Source organism: Anomaloglossus baeobatrachus, chromosome 1 (assembly GCF_048569485.1).
Source record: "Anomaloglossus baeobatrachus isolate aAnoBae1 chromosome 1, aAnoBae1.hap1, whole genome shotgun sequence".
NCBI classification, from domain to species: Eukaryota; Metazoa; Chordata; class Amphibia; order Anura; family Aromobatidae; genus Anomaloglossus; species Anomaloglossus baeobatrachus.
This window is the reverse complement of record NC_134353.1, coordinates 290,503,709-290,530,208: the sequence shown is the minus strand read 5'-3', so window position 1 is coordinate 290,530,208 and position 26,500 is coordinate 290,503,709. Positions and strand designations below refer to the sequence as shown.

The 26,500-nt window shown below is 47.4% G+C and overlaps 1 protein-coding gene across 2 annotated transcripts in view; it reads left to right on the top strand.

Annotated features, from left to right (window-relative positions):
- Positions 1–26,290, top strand: part of LOC142311953 (alcohol dehydrogenase 1-like) — a 190,237-nt gene extending 163,947 nt beyond the window's left edge. The window contains exon 8 of one of the 2 annotated variants that reach the window (XM_075350828.1): positions 25,202–26,290. In XM_075350828.1, coding sequence (XP_075206943.1) covers positions 25,202–25,226 — 25 coding nt within the window. In that variant the 3' untranslated portion in view covers positions 25,227–26,290. The remainder of the gene's footprint in view (positions 1–25,201) is intronic. The other variant, XM_075350824.1, reaches the window with a different exon arrangement.
- Positions 26,291–26,500: the final 210 nt, after the last annotated feature.

The following is a 26,500-nucleotide window of genomic DNA, read 5'->3' as shown; positions in this document are numbered from 1 at the left end:
GGTGAAATGCAGACCGTCCGCGGGCTACCTGTCCATCACCGGTTTTATTTTTCTGAAAAAGATAAATAACAAAACAGTATGCATATTTCAAATCTTCCCTTACGGGAGGCATGGCACTTTAACGTTGCAAACATATGTAAACATTTTTAATAATAACGGACGGGTTCATGTTCATCCGCTTCCCCAGTCCGGAAGGAGGAACTCTGTTCCAGGTCACCCAAGCGAGAACGGGTACGGTATCTCGCACCCAGCTGTCACTTCAGGGGACCCCACGTTCACGGGGACCCCTGATCCCCGGAGGATGGCCACCGGTCCTGGTGGTGGCCGGACCCCAGCATACTCTGCTGTGGGCCCTTCCTCCAATCTACCTCTCCGGAGGCGGTAACAGAAAACAGCCCAACAACTTATTTACAAGCCACAAGTTTGTGGTTGGCCTGCAAGTTCTCAGCCTTGTCTCTTAAAGGGCTAACGGAAACACATAGCGTCCCTACGGGGACAACTTGTTGGCAACGGCCGATATAATCAACTTGTTGATCATCAGGTTACAAACTCGGATGATTGGTGTTCATTCATTCAGCTATTTAGAAACAGCAACAAAGTACTGAGGGTCCCAACGGGGACAACTGGGTTGCAACAGAGGACCGCTGCCACTATTTGAGGTCGCCGTCGTCGTATGCTTCCTCCGGATCCATCTTGGGACTGTACAGCGGGGGAGGCGACTGGGGCTGCTCGGAATCACTGCGGCTCACCCTTCTCTGGACATCCAGGACAAACCAGCCTCTCTCTCCCAGGTGGCAGGTGTAGGTGACCAACTCACCCGCACGTAGGTCACGCTCCGGATGTCCCAGGGGCAGCTGGCTGTGCACATCTCGCCGGGAGAAGAACGCCTCGACCCCCAGGCTTGGCTCATAGATAAACCCCCCTTCACGCTGGGGGCAGAACTGCCGGACTTGGCCTTCGAAGGTTGGGCCCCGAGCTTCGGGAGGGGCTTTTCGGAGAGCGTCCTTTGCCTCGATAGTGCGTGCCAATGTAGCAGCCTTTTCCTTCTCCCGGGCCTCTATCTCCCGGCCCATCGGGTTCGGCTGCCGCTCCCAACATGGCGGCTCCTTCAGCGCGGGGGGTCGGGCCCAGCAGGCACCCCCCGATGCGGGCCATGACCGGCACCATCTGGGTTGGGGAGCACCGCTGTGTCGCGGCCTGCATTGCTTCCCTGCAGCGGCAACTCTCCGCAGCCTCAGCCGAGGCCTGTAGCTTGGGGCGGTCAGTGTCACCTTTCAGGCCTGAGGCGGCCATCATCCACCTCTGTGCTGGCCGGGCGGACTGCTGAGGCCTCTTCGGGTGTGGCCGCCTCCGAGTCAGATGGCTCCCTTCGGGGAGCAGGCACCTTCCAAGGGAGCAGGGTCGGTGCTAACCGGGCAAGCTGTTGTTCGCGGGCAGCGCCTGCGGGTTGATCTTCGCAGGCAGGAATGATGTCATCTGTTGCCAGGTTCGGGAGCAACGGGCCGACTGGTGGGGTGCTGATGACCAATGCGGGCAGAGGGGGACGTAGCAGGCTGAGCGAGGGCAGACCGGGCCCCTCAGCCGCAGGGACCGGTCCCTCCAGGACACAGGGGCGTGGGACACTCACCTGCTCCTCCAACTCTGCTTCCGCCTCACGGGCCCACACGGCCACCACCACTTCCACCATTCCAGCCTCCCATTCTTGTATGAGGAGCTGGAGCCGGGTCTGCAGCCTGCGGCTTAACTGCGCCACCCGGGCTTCCACCCACGCCGCTGTTCCGGGCGTGGGCCTGCTGTACGGAACGGACATCCTGCTTGCTCGGCTTCCAGGAACGGGAAGGTATCAGGGTCCTGGCGTCCCCGCTTCTTATGCCCTCGGATACATGAGGCAGGCCTTCACCCACCCCCCCTTGGTTCTTTCTAGCACTTCCTCTTTGCGGGCGGGGCTTCACTTTCACACCTTCCCTGCTCGGAGAAGACGCTCTAGCAGGAAATCTTTGCGCAAAAGATGGCGGAACTTCAAATTTTTCGGCCGGACGCTGCCGGCGGGGACTGCGAGGCGCACTTCTACCAGTAGGTAGATTGGTCGAGCGGTGGGCCGGACCCGGGGACTCGAGCAGCGCTCCTCGCCCAGGGGTGAAAAGGGGATGGTTTGTTTTGGGAGATAGTTCGTGACGCCACCCATGGGTCGTGGTGATAATGGGCACCACCGTTGCTGGTGACGGGGATCCCGAGAGCGATGGTAGGGAGCAGCTAGGATGTTGTCCCCTCCGTGGGTAGGGGGTTGGTGATCCCGGGGCCCGGTGGTGATACGGGGAGGCTGGATGGCTGGGGTGCAGGGTTGCAGGGGCAGCGCAGCGCGGTGCTGGATGGCACTGGTGTACTCACTCAGACACAGATACACAGAGTCTTTGGTAAACCAAACGGCTGGATGGACGGGTTCCACAGCCGGCTGCAGTGTTGTGCTCTCCCCGGACGGCTGATGGTGGCTGTATTTCCCTGCACCTTGTTAGAATGTTCTGACTCCTGTGGTTGCCCACCGGTAGTCCGCTCCCCGGCGTATAGGTACCGAAGGAGCCCGTTTTGCCCGCAGGCGCTGGCCCTTGGATCTCTAGCCTCTGGCGGTGGCTGTGTATCCTCACGGTGTGGACTGTTGCCTTCTAACGGGTCTTGGTTGTTAGGAAACCCCTGGGGTTCCGGTCACTTTCGGATTTGACCGTTGTCGGCGGCTCCAAGCCTAGTCGGGGTTCGATGGCCCTGCCTTTGTGCTTAGCTTCACTACACTCCCCGGTTCGGTACTGGCGGGCCACCTCCCGACCTTGGCCCTACGGCTCTGCAGAGATTTACTAACTCCTGCAGACGGCCACCACCATCTGACAACCTTGCTGACAGTGCCTGGGCTCCTACCCAGACACTAACCGGTTCTGTCCTCTCACTTTCACCTCCAAACTAGAACTGTCACTTTTCCCGCCTCCAGACCTGTGAACTCCTCAGTGGGTGGGGCCAACCGCCTAGCTCCGCCCCACCTGGTGTGGACATCAGGCCCTGGAGGGAGGCAACAAGGGTTTTTTGTTTGACTGGTGTGACTATCCAGGGGAGGGGGTGTGTGTGCTGTTATGTCTGTGACTACCTGGCTAGTCCAGGGTGTCACAGTTCTCTTTCGTGCCCTTTTCCTGGGTGGAACCCATGATGGCACGCCCTTTCTTTTTCCCGCACTGCATGGTCAATGGCGACAGTTACTTTCAATACATGTCTTTCACAGTTCTTGAAGGCGCACAGTACCTGCGGCTGTGGGCACAAAATCCTGTTCGTGACACCAAGTTGATGCGCCCACGGGGTTGGGGGTTACTCGTCACTGGGCCGCGGTGCTTCTCCTGGGACGCCGCGGTGGCCTTGCCCAGTTCCATGACCCCTGGTGTCAATAAATTGGCTGGGGATGGGGACGATGGGGGTAGTTGTTCGTGATGCCACCTGTGATGTGCGGCAAATATGAGCCGCCACTGCGGGAATTTTCTTATGGGGCTGATGACTATGCAGCTCAGATGGTTCAGCTCTCCACTGGCAGAGCTGTGGCCCCAGGGAGGATGGTGGTGGTAGTAGTCTATAGTGTTGTAACATTGGGGTGCAGAATTGAGGATGCCGGTAATAACTGGACAACACAGGGCTGTAGTTTCCTTTACCTTTATTAGTCAGTTCTTGTTACAAGCCTGGGAGTCTGGTCCAGAGATGACGGTTGTTCGGTCAGCCCGGGAGCAGTGAGGAGATTTACCCTTCCGGGTGTTTGGAGGCCTTCCTAGTAGCGCTTTAGTATACGGGTCTCTGTGGCTTGGAGCCCTACAGTACAGTACAGTACTGCTGCACCTTCGGGCTTTCTTTGGGCCAGGGGACGTGAAATCGCCTGCCCTCTGGGTTTCGCTGATGGGGTTTAAGCACCCACACAGCCTAGGGTCCTGGTGCCCTGTTCCTGCGCTAGGTTCTGAGGGGGCTATATCACACAGCTTTCTTTGGCGACCACATGCACTGTTCTCCTAGACTGTTCTGTTAGTTTCACTTTTTGTGTGTGTTTGTGTGATGCCCTGGACAAGCCAGGTAGTCACAGGTAGTCCCTTACACAAACGCCTTTCCCTAAAAAGGTACCAGCAGCCAACCTAAAAACCCTGAGTCACCCCTCTCCGGTTCTGATGGTCACACCAGGTGGGCGGAGCCAGGCGGTTGGCTACGCCCACCGAGGAGTTTGGAGAGCCTGAGGCGGGAAAGGACAGGCAGTTGTTTAGTGACAGGAGTGAAGGAGAGAGGAGTAAAGTCTGTTAGGGGTCTGGGTCGGAGCCCGGATTCACTTTTTGGTCAGGATGCAGACGGTGGTGGCCGCCTGCAGGAGCTGGGACTACAGCCGGTGGAACCGTAAGGACCGGGGATGGGTGGTGGCCCGCCGGTACCGAACCGGGGAACCGATTGGAAACCGGAGCACCAGAAGGGGTACTCAGACCCAGTACGAGGCCCAGAAGCCACTGGACCGAGTCGAATTCACTGATTGGGGTCTGGACCTAAGGTCCTTTCCCACCCAAGACCCGATTGAAGGCAACAGCCCAACCATAGGGATAGAAAGCCACCGCCCAGGCATAGAGATCCACGGGCCAGCGTCTGCGGGCAAAAGGGCTCTTCTGGCACACACAAAGCTGGGGAGCGGACTACTGTTGCTCAGGCATAGGGGTCATCATTCCAGTCAAAGCGAGGTGCAGGAGAAAGGCGGAAACCACCACCCTGAAAAGGGGAGAAGCACAGCCGGCTGTGGGCACCATCCACCATATTGTTTGGTTTACCAGAGACTCCAGTGTGTCTGTCATAGTGAGTACAACAGTGCCCTGGGGCCACGCGCAGAACTGCACCGCACCGCAACATCATGCACTCCCCTAGCCTCACATCCCATGGGCCCCGGGACCATCACCCCCCTACCCACGGAGGGGTTAACACCAGGCTGCGCAACACCGTCCCTGGGAGCCTAGTCAACGGCAGCGGTGGTGCCCATCTATTCACCACAACCCGTGGGTGGTGCCACAAACTTAATCCCCAAACAACCGCGGCCTCGGCTGTGGACCAACCCACCGTACATCGCCAGCAAACTCCCCTTTGCTGAGCGACGTGACCCCCGGGTCCGGAGGCGCTCGAGCCACCCACCAAAATGAGCCCGGATCTGAGCGGCTCGGCAGTCGGCCAAGCCCCGGGGCGGTACATTTGTGTGTTCTAATCCCTCCCCAGAACAGAATGCACAGGGCAGCTCTCTCAAAACCAGGTTTTGAGCTCTCCCTTCTGACCTGAGTTAGGAAGTGTTGTATGTAGACTTACCAAGCACGGAGACCTCCTCACTGCTTCCATGCATAGCATCGACCATGGAAGGAGAGCAACGCTACTGTGACTCCCATGACCACTGGGGTGCCACATGTTTGTATAACTTCTTAGTATACTGTGACGTAGTAAAGAGTATGGTGGCAGATGGGAGATATATTCCACCTAGCAAATGCCTTTTGCACTGGTAGGCAGCAGAGAAGAAGGTTAAACCTGCCCCAGACTTTCTCTGCTACTCCAGGTTTTTGGGGCAACACCCAAGGTGCACAGCTATAGGATTAGCACAGCATAAATAGGCAGCCAGAACTTCTCAACGTGGTAGGTGGTTGGGCTGGAAAGCTGAAGCAGAGTTTTGGAAAGGATATACCTGAATGAACTGGAGTCAATGGACAGAACTTTTGCTATGCTGTTTGACAAGCTGGACTTTTGCTTTGCGTACAAATCTGAAATAAGGCTGTGTTTTTCTTTGTGTTGCCAGTGTGAATAAAACACTGACTTTTTGGACTGAAAACCTGTGTGTGCCTCATTACTGCGTCCCTGCCATTGCCTAATTATAGAATCATAGAATGGTAGTTTTGGAATGGACCTCCTGGGTCATCCAGTCCAACCCCCTGCTCAAAGCATGATTCACTAAATCATCCCAGACAGATGTCCGTCCAACCTCTTTTTTCAGAAGACTTCCATTGAAGGAGAACTCACAACCTCTCGTGGCAGCCTGTTCCACTCATTAATCACCCTCACTGTCAAAAAGTTTTTTCTAATATCTAATGTGTCTCCTCCCCATCAGTTTCATCCCACTGCTTCTAGACTTTACTTGTGAAAATGAGAATAAATCTGATCCCTTAACAGTGTGACAGCTTTTAAGATATTTGTAGACCGTTATTAGGTCTCCTCTCAGTATTCTCTTTTGCAAGCTAAACAATCCTAAATCCTGTAATCGTTCCTCATAGGACATGGTTTGCAGACCAGTCACCATTCTGGTCACTCTTCTCTGAACTTGCTCCAGTTTGTTGATGTCTTTTTTTTTTTTTTTTTAAAATGTGGTGCCCAGAACTGGACACAATATTCCAGATGAGGTCTGACCAAAGAGGAGTAAAGGGGGATAATGACTTCACGTGATCTAGAATGTATGCTTCTGTTAATACATCCTAGAATGGTCTTTGCCTTTTTTGCTGCTGCATCACACTGTTGACTCATGTTCAGTCTGATCTATTAGTATACCTAAAGCCTGCTTTACATGTTACGATTTCGCATACAATATTGTATGCGATCATAATCGTCCCATCATATGTGCGGCACGTTCAATTTGTTGAATGTGCCGCACATACGAGTAACCCCCCGTCACACGTACTTACCCATCCATACGACCTCGATGTGGGCGGCGAACGTCCACTTCCTGGAGTGGGAGGGACGTTCGGCATCACAGCGACGTCACGCGGCAGCCGGCCAATAGAAGCGGAGGGGCAGAGCTGAGCGGGACGTAAACATCCTGCCCACCTCCTTCCTTCCGCATTACCGGCCGGGAGCCGCAGGACGCAGGTAAGATCTGTTCATCAGACCCGGGGTGTCACACACTGCAATGTGTGCTACCCCGGGTACGATAAACAATCTGACATTCAATTCATGAGGAATGAACGACGTGCGTGCGATTTTAACGTTTTACCATTCAATCGCAATCGCACGTAGCTGTTACATGCTACAATGTAACTTACGATGCCGGATGTGCATTACTTACGACGTGACCCTTCCGACACATTGTAAGATACATTGCAGCGTGTAAAGCGGGCTTTAGTCTTTTCACACATGCTGTTGGATAGCTCTATTCCTCTTATGCTGTATATGCTCTTTTCATTATTCTTGCCAAGTTGTGTGACTTTGCATTTCTCCCTGTTAGAATGGTTTTATCAGTTGCTGCCCATTGTTCCAGCTTGTTTAGATCTTGTTGAATCCTCTCTCTCTTCTCTAGTATTGGCTATTCCTCCTAGCTTTGTGTCATCAGCAAATTTAATCAGTTTACCCTTAATTCCTTCATCTAAATCATTGATAAAGATGTTGAACAACACAGGGCCCGAGACAGTCTTCCAACTGGATGTGCAGCCGTTTATGACCACTCTTTGACTCTGATCACTAAGCCAGTTACAAATCCATCTAACAGTTGCCTTGTCCATTCCACACTTGGACATTTTTTCAAAAAGGATTGTATGAGATACTTTGTCAAAATGCTTTGCTGAAGTCAAGATATACTATATATACTGCATTTCCCTGATCCACCCAGTCAGTGATTCTGTCATAGAAGGAAATTAAGTTAGTCTCACATGACTTATTTACTACAAACCCATGCTAGCTCTGGTTAATCACTTCATTCTCATCCATGTACTTGCATAAATGTTTAATAATTTGTTCAAAGATCTTTCCTGGTAAGGCAGTGAGAGCTGATTCCCTATAATACAAAGAATAACAGTTCTGGTAAATAAAAGTAACTGGATGAAATCACACATGCAGTTTTAGCTAGATTTAGCACTTTTTGAGCCAAATATTAAAGTGGATATAAAACAGAAAAACATCATACTTTCCTTTTTTATGGACCAACTCCTGTTTTTAGCTGAAAATACTGCATCAAAATCCAACACTTAAGGGGGCTTTACACGCAATGACATCGCTAACGAGATGTCGTTGGGGTCACAGAATTCGTGACGCACATCCAGCCTCGTTAGCGACGTCGTTGCGTGTGAAACGCGTGTGAAACGCAGGAACGACCATTAACGATCAAAAATACTCACCTAATATATATATATATAATATATTATTAAAATAATAATAATGATAATTATAATCACCTCCCCAGATGATTGTTTGCAGCACGGCTTCCATCCACTTCTGGCCAGGCCCTTACTAGATAATGGAAGGGCAGGAGGCTGGTGATGATTTCTTGCAGCTTCACAGCTACCGTTAATTGCAGGTAGATGAGCTGCATGAAGGGCTACCTGTATGGTGCGCTGCTTATGCAAATATAATGAGGACAATTTGCGCATGGATTTCTTGGACCCAGGGTGCTAGGCTGATTTCCCTTATTATAATCCACTCCTACTCCTTTCACCTTTGGGCTCCTATGCATATGGAAATTAAAGTTAGTCTGAGCTCAGTAATTTTCAGCTTATCAACAGATGCATGAAGCTTATAAATGTCTATCACACCAAATTCATTATATAATGATGCCCCTATTGTGTGGCTTGGTGTAAAACATGTTTGGTCATGTCTACACATAGAACTTACTATTTCAATGATTGTTACTATTGAATAATGTTAATAATTATTTTGTATTTTTGGAAACCATTAGAACAATTTCAGATGGAAAAGTCTTCATTAGAAGTCTATTGTTTCCTAGCATGTTGTATAGTAGCATTTATTACATGCTTCATTGTAGCAATTCAATGAAATATGTATGTGAATACTGTTGCAAGCCATCTTCCATTTTTAGCATTGATCAGTGAGTTGATGATTATGCATGCACATCATCTATTAAGTTTAATAGGGATCCATGTGTCCCAAACTATAATGTGACTTTTAAAATTATTTTACAGGAAATTTTAATTCTTTACAAACAGGTTCAGACTATATTTAATTAAAATAAAGATAAAACTCAGTTTCACAAACACCGCAGCTTCCGTTCCGAAATGTACCTGGTCCTTGGAGATCTCTACTGGAGACAGTAGGAAAAGCCAGCTCAAAAGTAGTGAACTACCTTGGCCACAGATTGGCTGAGCAGGCATTTCTGGCTACTTGTGTGTCGAGACAGGACCAGAAACTAGAGACCAGGGAGCTCAGTTCTAATTCAGTTCTGCCAGATACAAGACCTGTTGGGTAGAGATGAGCGAGTACCGAAATATTCGGAATTACTATACTTGTAACGAGTAGTTTGTAATACTTGCGCATTCATTCCGAATAGCAAGTACGATGTAAGTCCATAGGAAATGTGGGTAATTTTCTGCTGGACCCAACAAAGAGGTCTGGGGGCCTGAGGAAAAGGCTGAAATGGATGGGAAAGTGATGAAAGTGAAAAGTGAGAGCCTGGTGAATATGTTTGCATGCGTTTCTGACTCACATATGGTTTCTCGGAATAAGGATGTCACAGTATTACGCCACTTATTCTCTCTTTTTCTCTCTGTCTCTCTCTGCTTCATACTCACTGTTGATGTTTGTAGAGGCTAAGTCACAAAGCTGCAAGTGTTTGCTATATCTCCTTGGGGACAGACGCGCCATGCGCATGCACTGCTCACGCCTCCCGTCTGTCGGAGCTGTTGAGTTGCTGGGGTGATGATTTGGATGATGCATGTACTTCCTCCCATGTCTCTTTGCGCGCCGCATCTTCGTCATTTCCGGACGCAGAGCAACATGGTGACGATGCGCGACGATTTGCCAAAAAGTTCTGAGACTCCCAGGACCTGTATATTTAAAGCCTCCTTTCTTCACTGTATTCACGCCTCCTGACGAAGCCATCTGGGGGAGACACATTGAGGTGTGTTCAGCAGGTTACACCATCTACTAGCATGTCCCAAAGTAACTAGAAGACAATATTGTTATTTTTGTTACAAGCCTTCATTATCTTGGAACCTGCTGCCCATACAGACCTTACCATTGACAATTCATTACCACTGATGGTACAGTATCTATAATTTGGAGATTATTTGTATGTTATTAATCACTTAGTTTAACTATCAGTCTTTTTGTGTCTCTGTCCTTATTTCATTAGGTATTGGTTATCATTATATTGGTATATCTACCTACTCTGTGCAGTCTGTAGCGGCTCGGGTGCTGATAATTTTTACTCTGTTCTGCCTCAGGATGGTTTTGCCATTTTTTATACCTACACTGCCTTTTGTTTGTCTCACTCTGTTATTTGTTATAATTAGTGATGAGCGAGTGCTAAAAAGCTCGGGTGCTCGAGGCTCGGGCCGAGCATCCCAAGATACTCGTGTACTCGGCCCGAGCACCGAGCCCAATGTTATCCTATCGGAGACCCGAGTATTTTTATGAAATGACCCCCGGCAGCATGTAGAAACCCTAAAAATGTCACAAAAGTCTCAGAAGAGTGCTCAAATGACATGGCAACAGCATGGGGAAGATCCCTTGAAGCATTTATCACTCAAAAGTCACAGCTGTGAACAATTTTGTCCACGTTTTACGCCATTTTTACGGACTCACCAGAAAACCTTCCAAAATGACACCAAAATGAATTTTCATGGCGGAAATGTTAAGGGCACATACCCAATAGTGAGATAGAGCTGGTGTATGTTACTTTTGGAGATTACATGAAAGATTTTACGTGAAAACATTGTGTGGCACTTCGATGTCCCTGAGAAGAGACGTACATGAAGGCCTCTTGAGTCTAATGTGCCCATTTTGAGGAAGTGGGTCTATTGTAGTACAGCCCTTTGGCAGGGCAGCCAAAAATTGGGAGGCTCCACGTTGTCCCTGGATAGAGACGTGCATGAGGGCCTGTAAACCTGAAGTGCCCATTGTAAGGAAGTGGGTCTATTGTAGTATAGCCCTTTGGCAGGGCAGCCAAAAATTGGGAGGCTCCACATTGTCCCTGGATAGAGACGTGCATGAGGGCCTGTAAACCTGAAGTGCCCATTGTAAGGAAGTGGGTCTATTGTAGTATAGCCCTTTGGCAGGGCAGCCAAAAATTGGGAGGCTCCACGTTGTCCCTGGATAGAGACGTGCATGAGGGCCTGTAAACCTGAAGTGCCCATTGTAAGGAAGTGGGTCTATTGTAGTATAGCCCTTTGGCAGGGCAGCCAAAATTGGGAGGCTCCACGTTGTCCCTGGATAGAGACGTGCATGAGGGCCTGTAAACCTAAAGTGCCCATTGTAAGGAAGTGGGTCTAGTGTAGTATAGCCCTTTGGCAGGGCAGCCAAAAATTGGGAGGCTCCACGTTGTCCCTGGATAGAGACGTGCATGAGGGCCTGTAAACCTGAAGTGCCCATTGTAAGGAAGTGGGTCTAGTGTAGTATAGCCCTTTGGCAGGGCAGCCAAAAATTGGGAGGCTCCACGTTGTCCCTGGATAGAGACGTGCATGAGGGCCTGTAAACCTGAAGTGCCCATTGTAAGGAAGTGGGTCTATTGTAGTATAGCCCTTTGGCAGGGCAGCCAAAAATTGGGAGGCTCCACATTGTCCCTGGATAGAGACCTGTTAGGTTCTTAGTGCGTCCGTGCTTGCATTTAAAAACCGCACGTGTGTGCCTGTTGGTGGCAGTGTTCAGGCGCACTTGTGTGCGTTTTGCACAAACTTGGATATAACGCACAAGTCTAGTGAATACACATCAGCACAGCATTGCAAAATGCGCAAGGGCGTTGGCAACGAACAAGGAAGTGGACGTGATGGTGGTGAAGGCAGAGACCGAGGTCGTGTGCAAGCTCTAATTTCGCCACAACAAAGGGCCACATCTACTCGCTCGCACGTCCTGTCCCAAATTCTTGGGGACCGCAGCAGTACACCGCTCTTGAACCAAGACCAGTGTCAACAGGTTGTTAGTTGGATAGCAGATAATGCTTCCAGTCAGATTGGCACCACCACAAACACTCTGTCTTCCACACGGTCAAGTGTCAGTAGCCGTGATACTGCACCGCACATTTCAGAACCTGATCCTCCTTCCTACCACCAGGCCGAGTACACGTCCACAGACATTACTGAACCCACACTTGGAAACTCGGAAGAGCTGTTCACGTTTCCATTCACACATTCTGGCCTCTCGCCAGCTCCTGTTGAAGTGGGCCATGACGAGATTGTATGTACAGATGCCCAAATATTTGAGCAGCCACGTTCTCACGAAGTTGGCAACGTGTCTCAACAAGGGGTGGATGATGATGAGACACAATTGTCAGGAAGTCAGGAGGAGGAGCAGGGTGCGGAAGAGGAAGACGACGTCGTGGATGATCCAGTAACTGACCCAACCTGGCAGGAGGATATGCAGAGCGAGGACAGCAGTGCACAGGGGGAGGGAGGCGTAGCATCCCAACAGGCAGTAAGAAGCAGGGTGGTGGCCCCAGGCAGACGTCAGGCAACCGTTCCCCGGAACATCAACACGACACAAGGTGCCTGTACAAATGTTAGGTCTTCCCGAGTCTGGCAGTTTTTTATGTTGGCTGCAGATGATTCTAAAAAGGCCATTTGCAACACCTGCCATGCCAGCATCAGCAGGGGTACCAAAACTAGCAGCCTGACCACCACCAGCATGATTAGGCACATGTCAGCCAAGCACCCGACTTTGTGGGATGTACAACAGAGTCGAGGAGCAGTGCTTGCTGATGTCACTGCTACGTCTTCGCTTGTTGTGCATGCGAGCCAATCCCCTGTCCATGCTGCCCGCGAACAAGCCTCCTCCGGCCCTGCACCTGCAGTTGCCCACGCAGAAATAACACCATCATCAAGCACGTCCTTGTCCCAGCGCAGCGTTCAGTTATCCATTCAGCAAACCTTTGAACGCAGGCGCAAATACACTGCCAACGCCCCACATGCCACACTTCTAAATGCTAACATTTCGCGACTGCTTGCGCTGGAAATGTTGCCTTTTAGGCTGGCGGAGACAGAAGCATTCCGCGACATGATGGCGGCAGCTGTCCCACGTTACTCGGTCCCCAGCCGCCACTATTTCTCCCGGTGTGCCATCCCCGCATTGCATAACCACGTGTCACAAAACATCACACGCGCCCTGAACAACGCTGTTTCAGCCAAAGTCCACCTAACCACAGACACGTGGACAAGTGCTTGTGGGCAAGGCCGCTACATCTCGTTGACGGCACACTGGGTTAATACTGTGGAAGCTGGGACCCAGTCTGAGCGAGGGACGGAACACGTCCTTCCCACACCAAGGTTTGCAGGCCCTACCTCAGTCAGGGTTTCACCCACACTCTACAGCTCCGGAATGTCATGCTCCTCAGCCTCCTCCTCCTCCTGTGCATCCTCATCCACTTTACCCTCCACACCAGTCCCAAGCTGGAAGTGTCGCGGGCGGAGGAGGGGACGCTGCGCTCTCCCACTGCTCGGGTCCGGCTGCCGCTGCTCTACGGCTGCTGCTGCTCGGTGGCTCGAGCGATGGCCGGATCACGGGGACTCGAGCGGCGCTCCTCGCCCGTGAGTGAAAAGGGGTGGTTTGGGTTTTGGGGATATTGTCCGTGACGCCACCCACGGTTGTGGTGATTGTGTGGACACCACCGCTGCTCTGGACGGGGACCCCGGGAGCCTGTGACAGGGAGCAGCTTTGTTGTTATTTCTCCCCTCCGTGGGTAGGGGGGTTGGTTGGCCCGGTGATGGGGTAGAGATGGATGACAAGCGGGTTGCGGGGCCTGATGAGGTGCAGGGTCGCAGGGGCAGCGCTGTGCCGCACAGCACGGAGGTACTCACTCAGCCCAATGATGATGACACAGTTCACGGTAAAGCAAGCGGCTGGATGGACGGGTCCCTCGGACGGCTGCGGTTGTTCCTCCCTGCAGGTTAGTGATGACTGTCTCTCCCTGCACCTAAGTTCAGTGTTGGTATCGATGGGTTCCCACCGGTAACCCGCTCCCCGATCTGGATATGGGCCGGAGGAGCCCCTTTTTTCCACAGGCGCTGGCCCTGGGAGACGGTTGCCCTTGGCGGTGGCGGTGTCTCCCCTTCACGGTTGGACGGTTGCCTTCTATCGGGACTTGGCTGTTTGGAAACCCGGAGGTCCCCTTGGCAAATTCACGGCGACACCAAGCCTTGCCGGGATCCGAAAGGCCCCTGCCAATGGTGCTGGCTTCTCTTTGTATACCGGTCCGGTACCGCCGGGTCACCACCCGTCCACGGTCCTTACGGCAGACTCCAATCGGCCTCCACTGCAGACGGTCACCACATCCTGCCAACCTTGCTGTCCTGTCCGGGCCACACACCCGGACCAACTTCAGGCTCTTTGCTGTCACTTTTCTCCTCTCTACTACTTTCCTCCTTCCACTTCCTTAGCTTAACTCTCACTGCCTGTGTTTTCCCTCCTCCAGGACTGTGAACTCCTTGGTGGGTGGAGACCAACCGCCTGGTTCCACCCCCTGGTGTGGACAACAGCCCCTGGGGAAGGCAACAAGGATTTTGTGTTTTGACTATGATGTGCCTGCAGGGAGTGTGGGGTGTGTAAGTGTTGTGCTCTGTGGCCCCTGGCTTGTCCAGGGCGACACAGAAGCACTGCAGCACTGCCTCGGCGAAGCGGCAACAGGCTGTGCTGAAGCTAATCTGCATAGGTGACAAACCCCACAATGCAGAAGAGGTGTGGACCGCTCTGAAACAGCATGCAGATCACTGGCTCACACCTCTGAACCTAAAGCCAGGAAAGGTTGTGTGTGACAATGGCCGGAACCTGGTGGCGGCTTTGAGGCGAGGCCAGCTGACACATGGTCCATGCGTGGCCCATGTGCTCAACCTCGTGGTTCAGCGGTTTCTAAAGTCATACCCAGAGCTGTCTGATCTGCTGGTAAAAGTTCGCCACCTGTCTGCACATTTTCGAAAGTCGCCTACTGCTTCAGCCGGCCTTGCCGGCTTTCAGCGCCATTTGCATCTTCCGGCTCACAGACTGGTGTGTGATGTCCCCACGTGTTGGAATTCAACTCTGCACATGTTGGTCAGGATATGTGAGCAGAAGAGGGCAGTTGTTGAGTACCTGCATCACCTAAGCCGTAGGGAAATGGGTCAAACTCCACACATAACACCTGAGGAATGGAGATGGATGTCCGACCTATGTACCATCCGCCAAAACTTTGAGGACTCCACCAAGATGGAGAGCGGCGATGACGAGATTATTAGCGTCACCATACCGCTTCTCTGCCTTCTAAAATGGTCTCTGCTCAAAAACAAACATGATGCATTGCAGGCGGAGCGCGATGAGTTGGAGCAAGAAACAGTAGTGGGTGTGGGTGATAACACACAGCCCAGCCTCGTCTCATCACAACGTGCAGTGGGGGACTATGACGAGGAGGAGGATGAAGACATGGAGCAACTCTCCGGCCAAATTGAGGATATGACATGCAGTCATATCCTCGGTTCAGCATGGCTGGCCAGAGGACAGGGTAGATGATGAGGAGGAGGAGGACAGCATGTTCAGTCATCGTGTTGGTCAGGATACTGAAGTGATGGCTGTTAAGAGTCTGGCACACATGGCTGACTTTATGGTAAGTTGCCTGTCTCGTGACCCTCGCGTTAAGAACATCTTGGCCGACAATCATTACTGGTTGGTAACACTGTTAGACCCACGCTAAAAGGAGAACTTTATGTCTCTTATTCCCGAGGCGGAGAGGTCAGGCAAAATGCAGCAGTTCCAGAAGGCCATAGTCACGGAAGTAGGCAAAGCATTCCCCTCACAAAACGCTAGCGGCATAGGTCAGGAATCAGTGGACAACCAAGGCGTACAGCCGAGAGGGGCACAAGTCCTATCCGCCAGAGGTAGGGGAACAGTCTGTAAGATGTGGGACAGTTTTCTCAGCCCCTCACATACCACAGCCCCTGAGGTGCGGGGTAGTGCCACAAGAAATCCTAAGTTTGCCCAGATGCTCAAGGAGTACCTTGCAGATCAAACAACTGTACTCCGACATTCCTCTGTGCCTTACAATTAATGGGTATCCAAGCTGGACACATGGCATGAATTGGCTCTCTATGCCTTGGAAGTCTTGGCCTGCCCTGCCGCTAGCGTTTTGTCAGAGCGTGTTTTTAGTGCCGCAGGTGGAATCATTACAGATAAACGCACCCGCCTGTCAACTGAAAATGCTGACAGGCTGACTCTGATCAAGATGAACAAGGGTTGGATTGGGCCAGACTTCACCACACCACCAGCAAATGACAGCGGAATTTAAAGTTTGTAACGGCAATTTGCCATGTACCTCCACTCACCCATGGTAACACACTTCTGGACTTTGGCTAATCACTGGACTGCTCCTCCTTCTCCTCATGCGCCATCATGATGACCGTTACAATAGTTAGGCCGTTGTTTCAGGTATACCCCTAGTGGTAAATTTTTTCGCCCATTCTTTCAGAATGGGCATTACAATGACAGGAAACCCACTCCTTTGCAATGGGAACAATGTTTTGAGGCCCTCATGCACATCTCTATCCAGGGACAATGTGGAGCCTCCAAATTTTTGGCTGCCCTGCCTAAGGGCTATACTACAATAGACCCACTTCATTACAATGGGCACTTCAGGTTTACAGGCCATCATGCACGTCTCTATCCAGGGACAATATGGAGCCTGACGCTGCCACCGACAGGCACACACGTGCGGTTTTTAAATGCAAGCACGGACGCACTAAGAACCTAACAGGTTTTTAGGAGCGACAATTACTGAGAAGTCTGACACTATCTGGACTGTTTTAGACTGTGTACACCATCCCCAGATATGATGAAGGCTGGTATACGGTCACCACTAGGAATGGCTATATACCCTGCCTGCCTGCCTGCCTGCCTGTATACTGCTACAATAGTCCTGACAAGGACTCTTCTGGTCACTAGCCTGTATTCCGACCTGGCTATACCCTGCCTGTATACAGCAACAATAGTCCTGAGAAGGACTCTGCTACTGTACTCCGACCTGGCTATACCCTGCCTGCCTGTATACAACTATAATAGTCCTGAGAAGGACTTCTGGTCACACTGTTTGCAGCCCTGCTACGGAAATAACTATAAAGGGCAGCAAACCTTTCCCTGAAGCAGCAACACTCTCCCTGCACTGACTGTCTGGATGGCTGTGTGCAGAGCACAGCGCGCCCACCGGTATAAAGGCTCGGTCACGCTGTGCAGGCCGGCCAATCACTGCAATTCCACAACTAACAGGGCTGTGGCATTGCAGTGGTCTGCCAGCCAATCCCTGCATGAGGGCTGGCTCTCAAAAGAGCGCCAACATGCAGGGATGAAGACCACGAGTACAGCACGAGTATCGCGAGATTACTCGGTCCCCGCCGAGTAGCCCGAGTACAGTGATACTCGTGCGATTACCAAGTAGTAACAAGCATACTCGCACATCACTAGTTATAATATAGATTGTTCACTTGTTCATCATATCTAGTTGTCCTTCATTCTATGGTTTCTTGTTGGTTATTGGTGGTTATTCCACATATTGGAGAACCTTTCTTTTGGGTTTATATTTAGAAAGTTTGGCCTGCTTCCTTTTCCAATTAGAAAAAAAAATGTGAAAAACAAAAAATTATATTGTAAAGTGTCCATAGCCTTTGCGTTTCAGCTAAACATTTTAACTCTATGATTTTCTTCCTCAGAGTTTTTAAATATTTTGCATCTTTAGTATTATAGAGTTATGCTTAGAGTATAGTTTTACTGCAGCTGCTATCTCTAGAAATCCCAAACACATCTTCAGAAAGTCACATTTATTCAGAGACGCCTCTAACTTTAAGAAGTGGATTTTTGATCACACGCCCTTCAATTATACTGCTCTCCGCTGCCAACAAAGCCAACTGCTTGTTATTCTAGACCAGAAATGACTCACTAGAAAAATATTCCAGTTTAAACATGATCACAAATCCAAGTACCTTAAATGACTTATGTTACATAGTTACATAGTTACTTAGGTTGAAAAAAGACCTAGGTCCATCTAGTTCAACCTTCCTCCACCAGTTCTACATTTGGTCACTAAGTCATTTATAACCAACAATGTTGTGTGTACTGAGGAAATCATCCAGCCCTTTTTTAAAAGCTGTTATAGTATCTGCCATTACTACCTCTTGTGGTAGGGCATTCCACAGTCTGACTGCTCTAACTGTAAAGAACCCTTTCCTATTTAGCTGTTGGAATCGCTTTTCTTCCACTCGCAGTGAGTGCCCCTGGTCCTTAGTACTGTCTTTGGAAGAAATAAGTCATGTGCCAGTCCTTTATATTGACCACACGTATTTATACATATAAATGAGATCTCCTCTGAGACGTCTTTTTTCTAAGCTAAACATATCTAACTTTTTCAACCTGTCATCATATGGGAGGCCTTCCATTCCTTGTAATAGTCTAGTTGCCCGCCTTTGAACTGACTCTAACTTCAGAATGTCCTTTTTAAAATGTGGAGCCCAAAACTGGATCCCGTATTCCAGATGTGGCCTTACAAGTGATTTATAGAGGGGTAACAATACGTTGGGATCACGGGATCTAATCTCTCTTTTTATACACCCTAGAATCTTGTTTGCTTTAGCAGCTGCTGCTTGACATTGAGTGCTGCTGCTCAGCTTATTTGTAATGAGAATACCCAAGTCCTTCTCCTGTTCTGTAGTCCCGAGTTTACTTCCATTTAATGTATACACAGCTATAGGATTACTCCGTCCTAGGTGCATTACTTTACATTTATCAACATTAAATCTCATTTGCCAAGTATCTGCCCATTCTGACATCTTATCCAGATCTTTTTGTAATATTGTACTATCCAGGTCAGTTTTTAATATCCTACATAGTTTGGTGTCATCGGCAAAGACTGACACTGTACTATCAATCCCATCCACAAGGTCATTAATAAAGAGATTAAAAAGAATCGGTCCAAGCACAGATCCCTGCGGCACCCCACTGCTGACTATAGCCCATTTAGAGAATGTACCATTTATGACTACTCTTTGTTTCCTATCTTTTAGCCAATTCCTTACCCAGTTGCATATTGTGTCCCCTAGTCCTTGCTTCTGAAGCTTTAGTATAAGGCTATTATGTGGTACAGTATCAAATGCCTTTGCAAAGTCCAAATAAATCACATCAGCTGCATTACCAATATCCAGGTTTGAACTTACCCCCTCATAGAACCCCAACAGGTTGGTTAGACACGACTTGTCTTTCATGAATCCATGCTGTTTGTCAGTTATCATATTATTTTCTGCAATATATTTTTGCATGTCATCCCTTAAAATGCCCTCAAAAACTTTGCATACTACTGATGTCAGGCTTACTGGACGGTAGTTGCCTGGATCTACCCTCTTACCTTTCTTAATTATCGGTACCACATCAGCAATCCTCCAATCCTGAGGCACCAACCCTGTTTCCTGAGGCACCAACCCCAGCAGATAACATGGGGATGAAAGCATGTAAGCAATATTCATAGGGTGATGACGATAGGTTATCATGCTTCATTGATTGATTTACATGTAAAATTAAATATATATACATAACATGTTACATAATCTACCTAAATGATTTGCACATATGGAATTATTTCTGCAAGCTTGATAAGATACTGTTCCAACCGTGGTATAGGGCTCTCTTTTGAAGGTATATACTTGATCTTCTTACTATACAGTATTATGCAAATGTTTTAGGCAGATGTGAAAAAAAAGTTCTGGAAAGTAAGAATGCTTTCAAAAATAGTCATGTTAATAGGTATATATAGATCAATTAATAAAATGCAAAGTGAATTAATTAAAGAGAAATTTAAATCAACTCAATATTTGGTGAGACCACCCTCTGCCTTCAATCTCCCTGCCTTCAAACAGCATTAATTCTTCCAGGTACTGTAATACTATTGTATGTTCTGAGGATTTCGATAGCGTTAGGGCAATGACAACCAGAGACGAGTTCTTGGTACAAAGATGTTTATAATATGTAACCACGATAGGTACACAACGGAACAAACACAGTAGAACAATAACACACGAAATACCTTCCCGAAACGGAGCGAAGGGAATTCCCGGGGCCACGCACCGGACTCCCCCAGGGAGACCACCAAGAGCGAACCCCTATACAGGGACTGTCTGGCAATCACCCCGGAAGGCCTAAATGCGCAGCAGCCGGGACACAAGGGGCAAGTGGTAAAGTCCAGAAGTGTCCGTACGGGATGATAGTCCAGAGTGGTTACGAACCGGAAGGAACCGGGCAGAAGTGCTGACCAAAGACGGCAGACGGAGTCCGGGCACAGCTTGAAGAAACCGGGTACGGTCCAGAGTCGGTGTCGGTAGTCTTTCAGGAGGATCCAAAGGCAATCAGGAATTAGGAGCAGCAAAGCAGGAGCACACAGCAAGCAGTATACTCAGGCACTGGACTAGGCTTAGAGGCGGCCTTTTAAGCAGCTGGACAGGAAGTAGGGCAACAGAACAGTAAACTCCATGTTAACCGAGGGCAAGCTCTTTCAAAAGAGAACTGGAAATCCCGGAAACCTGACAGGTACACTTGCATAGTCGTTAATGATCCTGGCAGGGACTTTGTTCATAACATCTTGGAGAACCAAGCACAGATCTATGGATGTAGTCTTGCACAAATCCTTCATCTTTCAGTCTCTTCATGCAATCCCAGAAACACATTACACATAGTTTTTAATGACATTGACTGTATTTTTGGGGTGCCCCCTATTTTTGATAACTAGCCAAGGTAAATCAGACAGCTGCAGGCTGATATTATCAGGCACATGGATATTGGTCCCTTCTCAGCCTAAAATAGCAGCCCGTAGCTGCCCTGGAATTGGCACATACATAAATTTCACCAATTCTGGATCTTCGCTTTGGTACTTCCCCATTGCCCTGGTACAGTAGCAATCGGGGTGACATTTTGGGAAGTTGATGTCAACAGTGAATTGTCAGCTGATATCAAGCACAGCGGAAAGTAATGGAGATGGGCCTACCTGACACCCTCATTGCTAACTCAGTAATTATAAAGTTAATAAAACACACACACAAGAAAAAAATAGTTCATTTGAATAAAGATTTCCCCACACTATCCCTCGCTCATCAATTTATTTTAAAAATGTAAATCCGACATAATCCATTGTGTAGTGGTACCACAACATTCTGAGAACAAGGCTCCATAGGTCGGAATACGGAGTCGAGGGATGTTGCGGGACCACTACACAATGGATTACATTGGATCTTCATATTTTTATGTTGTTCATTTTAAAATTAATTGGTGAATGAGGAATACTGTCTGGTAGTTTTAATTCAAATCAACTATTTTTTTTCCTGTGTGTGCTTACTGGATTAGTAATTGGGGTAACTGATTGATGTTTTCCTGGGCCGGATGGCAGCTGACATCACCCAAAAAAATATTTAGGCTGGGAAGGGCTCAATAACATTGGCTGGCTAACAAGAATTGGGGGAACTCACACTCTTTTTATATGATTATATTTATAAATAAATAATTAATTCAAATTAAAAAAAGCCTGGAGTGCCCTCTATTTTTGATAACCAACCAAGGTAAAGCAGACAGCTATGGCTGCTATTATCAGACTTGAAAGACCCATGGTTATTGGGCCCTTTTCAGACTAAAAATAGAAGCCTGCAGCCACCCTAGAATTGGTGCATCCAAACCCACGCGATTTTTTTTTAATTATCTTGGCTGGTCATCAACAACAAGGGGGACCCCACATCAGTTTTTTAAAGGGAATTTCTCACCAGGTTTGTCCAATATAAACTGCGGCCACCACCAGTGAGCCCTTATAGCCAGCATTCCGGAGTATTGTATATAAGTGCCCAAGATGCTCTGTATGGCATAAAAAAAACTTTATTATACTTCTCTGTGTAGCGGTCAGGTTCAGTGGGCGTCGCTAATCTTGCACGGTGCCTCTCACAGCTTGCAATCGCCTTCCTCCTTGCTGCATGTGGATTACACATCCTACGGTATCCGCAAAGTGTCCTCCATTAAACTCTTGTGCACTCGCACTTTTCTCTGCTCTGAGGGCAGATCAAAGTGTTGTACTGCACAAGCATGGGTATTCTTTGAACTTTCACCTTGCCTGCACATTACAGTACTTTACTCTGTTCATACCGCTCAAGCACCCCCGATACTCAGTTGAGTATCGAGCGTGTCTAGCACTTCAATTCTCGATTGAGTAACTGGCAGTGCAAAGCACGCTCACTCATCTCTAATCATCACTAACTATTAACTATTGCTTATCTATTTTTAAAGGACTGGAAAGCTGTTTGGCACTCTTTCTGAAGACTATGAATTAACATGTGTTGACCTGAGTATCTGAGTGTTTTTATCACCTATGTTGCCTGCAACTGTATAGTTAGCCTGGTACTGACAGGGTTAACAATTGAGCCAACCCATAGTTTGGAAGGAGTTAAGTGGGCATTAGGAACTTAGTTCCTGTTTTAGAATTAGTTGGTGTTTGGCAAGTCTGAGAGGCTTTGCTGTTGAGAGAGTCCACAAGTGGAGAGTATGTTTAGTTCAGGAGAATTAAAGATAGCAAGTTCAAGATCTGAACACTCATTCAGTAACTATTTCTAACATGGTTGGAATAAGGGGATTGATGGACAATGCAGTGAGTATGACTGTAGCATATCAGAGCTGTGGGAGACTTAATTCCCCAAGGCACCAAGTACGAGTGGGCTACAAGGGCACCTTGTTAGCCTGTCCTGAAAGTTTGGTGAATCCTATTCTGACAAGGAGAGTACTTCAGGGTACACCTGTAGTGGGGGATAAAGAAAGTGAAGACCCAATCTGGAAAGCTTGAGAAGTACTCTGACATTTTTTCTAATATATATTTACCATCAAAATGCCATATCGGTTATGTATAAAGAAAGAACCTCTGTAGGACACAGAAGATTTGTGCCAAAAGTATTGTGCTTGGTATTGATTGCAACAGTCATATTCAAGGAATTCCAGTAGAGATGCGTTTATATTCTATCATGCTCTGGTCTCCCTGTTTTCTCGCCTTCAGGCAAGGCTCCTATACACTGGTGTCATTAGAATCCAGTGGGCCCTAATGCAAAATTTGGACCACTTCCCGCATGTTGGTCAGATTTATCAGACCTTCTAAAGTTCTAAAACCTATAAAGGCATTGGTGTTGCCCCCTACCCTTCATTATGTAATAATGTCCCTCATCTAGTACTAATTTCCCCGATCCTGTGCCCCTTTCTGGTAAATATGTCCCCATCTTGGTAAATATGTCCCCCATTCTAGTAGATATGTCCCCCTTCCTGTTAAATATGTCCACTATCCTTGTACATATGTCTTCCCTCCTGGGCTCATCCTGGTATCTATGTCCCCCATCCTGGTATATATGTCCACCATCCTAGAATATATATGTCCCCATCCTGAGCCCCTTCCTACTATATGTCCCCCTATTCTGGACTCCTTCCTGGTAAATGTACCCCCCATCCTGGTATATATGTCCTCATCTTGGTATATATGGCTCCTCTCTCCTCTCCCATCCTGTCTACATAGAATACCATAAGCTCCAGTTGTCATCTATCTTAGTTATGTGAAAGTCTCTATTCATTAGTACAGATTTTGTATGTGACAAGATTATTAAGAATGAAAGATCAGTCCCGGAGGAGAAAATAAAAATCATATTTTTCCAATAAGATATATACAAAGTTGGTTATTTTCATGTGTAGTATTGATTTTTTTTTTTTTAAATAGAAATGAAAACAATGGTTACTCTTTAACTTTACTGTGCTAGTCAGATTTTAATCAATCTAATTGTATTATATATGATTTGCCATTTGTGCACAATAAAATCCCATAAAACAAATTAATTTGAGAGCCATGAATTGGTAAGTTGACATTTCTACTAGTACCATTTTGGGATACATGTGATTTTTTTTTTATCGCTTTTCATTCCATTTTTGGAAAACTGAAAAAAAACAAAACAGAAATTCTGTTCTTTTTTTTCCCTTAATGATGTACACCATATAGGTTAAATACCGTGACATTTTTATAGCTGAGATCATTATGGAATTGACAATATCAATTATGTTTTTTTTATTTTTATGTTCCGAAAGAAAAACAATTACCTTTCCCCCCTTGCTTTTTTACTTTTATTTTTTTGAACATTGTTTTTGTTTCCTTTTTACTTCTGAATTGCACTATATTATGCTTGTATGACTGGCAAACATCACTCATTCTCAGCCTCTGGAAGAGTAACAGGAGGCCTAAAGGCCAACCTGGCCGGGATCGCTACAAAGTCTCTGGTGAGTCGCTGGTGCGCTGTCAAACAGGCAGACCTGGCCAACGATGCAACAGCGATCCGGACCTGCAGAACGACCTAGCTAGTTATTGGGGACGTTGTAAAGCAGCTTTTTGAAAGGGAAGTCGCTAACGAAGTCGCTGTAAAGTCCCCTTTACACACACTGAGACTTTCTAGCGATCATGCTGCACAGCGGGAAACAAAGGACCAAAGAATGGTCCTGAACGATTTGTAGCGATCAGCAAATTCACAGCAGGGGCCAGGTCGCTGATGTGTTTCACACACTGCAATGTCGCTGGGGAGGTCGCTATTACGTCACAAAACCGGTGACGTTACAGCGATGTCGTTTGCGATGTTGCAGTGTGTAAAGCCACCTTAAGATGGTAACCATTAGGGACACTATTAGCCCCCTTGATTACCATAAAAACACATTGGGGATAATGGAAACCTCCTCACTTTGTCTACCTGCTTATATGTGGCAGTAATCAAAAACTGAATTATGTGCAGAGGCAGTACCCAGCATAACATATAGATTCATCACTAATCCCTAATTACTGAGCACTCAATATATGTAGCTTAGTCAATTAACATGAAAAATTGAATAAAGTAGCTTCAGTGTGCCAAAGTGCTGGTGGCATCTATACCAGGCATCAGATTATGATCTATTATATATTCAGCCAATATTATTGTTGTAGATGGTATACAGGAATGTTGGGGAAGCCAAAGGTAAAGTAAGAAGACACCAATAGTCAGAATGGTAGGGGTTAGTATTTTGAGTTACTCTTCAGTCTAAAAAATACCATCATTGGTTACTTTAAAACTTCTCAATGTAGATTAAACTCTGATAAAATATGGGCCACATCTGTAACTTACTAATACTAATAACCATCATTAAACTGAATAGAAACACAATTAACGAAGTATTTTCCTGAATATTTTTTGCTATTTACAGTAATCTTGTCTTCTGTTCACTTTGTCTACAGCATTCGTACAGTGCTAAAGTTTTGAAACCATCTATTGTACAGAAGAAAAACCCATTGTTGGTCCAAGAAGAAACTATTAATTCGTAGGATTGGAAAATGTGTAACTCATCCCTTCCTGAGCTCATTTGAGTAAACTGTATGCAACAGAAGTCTACAGGAATTATACTATGCAATTGTAATCATGTACATTTTTTTGTAGAAATCGGAAACTTAAAGAGATTGTCCAAGATAATGCAAAAATTGGCCACAATGTGCCAAATGTGTGTGAAATAATTAAATAACATCTAGTAACTATTTCATGCCTGACTGATCCAGTTGTTGAATTGACTTCAGATGTCATAGCCAGGGGACCTCACTTGATGTTTGCAGTTAATCAATGGCATCAGTAGATAAAGAACATTTTAGTTTTTCCATATTGTATTGATAGTAAAGCAACCTAAAGGGATATGTTTTATAGAACTACAATATTGTATTTAGTGTTCCTGCAATGTTCTGTGTTAAGATACGTTTACGAGTTGCTGGCGTTGGGGCACACACCAAGCCTGTGTACACATGCTTACATGTTGGATCGTTCCATAGATATCTATTTACCCAAACCATTTGTTTTATGTTATGGCAACCTGTCAGGTTGAACATGCAGTCTGATCTGCCAGCATCATGTTAAAGTGGGAGAGAAGCTGAGTAAGATGATATTTAGCTGTGTGGGAAAATATTCCATATAACTTATAATTTATTCATTTAAATCCTTGCTTATTCTTGGCTTAGGTCCAGTGGGTAGTCCCATCAGAGACTGGCAGCTTTTTAAGTATAGATGCTTATATACAGTGATGGCCAAAAGTTTTGAGAATGACATCAAAGTTATATTTTCACATGATCTGTTGCCGTCTTGTTTTAATTGTGTTTGTCTGATGTTTACATCACATACAGAAATATAATTGCAATCATATTATGAGTACCAAAAGGTTATATTGACAGTTAGAATGAGTTAATGCAGCAAGTCAATATTTGCAGTGCTGACCCTTCTTCTTCAGGACCTCTGCAATTCTCCCTGGCATGCTCTCAATCAACTTCTGGACCAAATCCTGACTGATAGCTGTCCATTCTTGCATAAGCAATGCTTGCATTTTGCCAGAATTTGTTGGTTTTTGTTTGTCCACCCGTCTCTTGATGATTGCCCACAAGTTCTCAATGGGATTAAGATCTGGGGAGTTTCCAGGCCATGGACCCAAAATCTCTATGTTTTGTTCGATGAGCCATTTAGTGATCACCTTTGCTTTATGGCAAGGTGCTCCATCATGC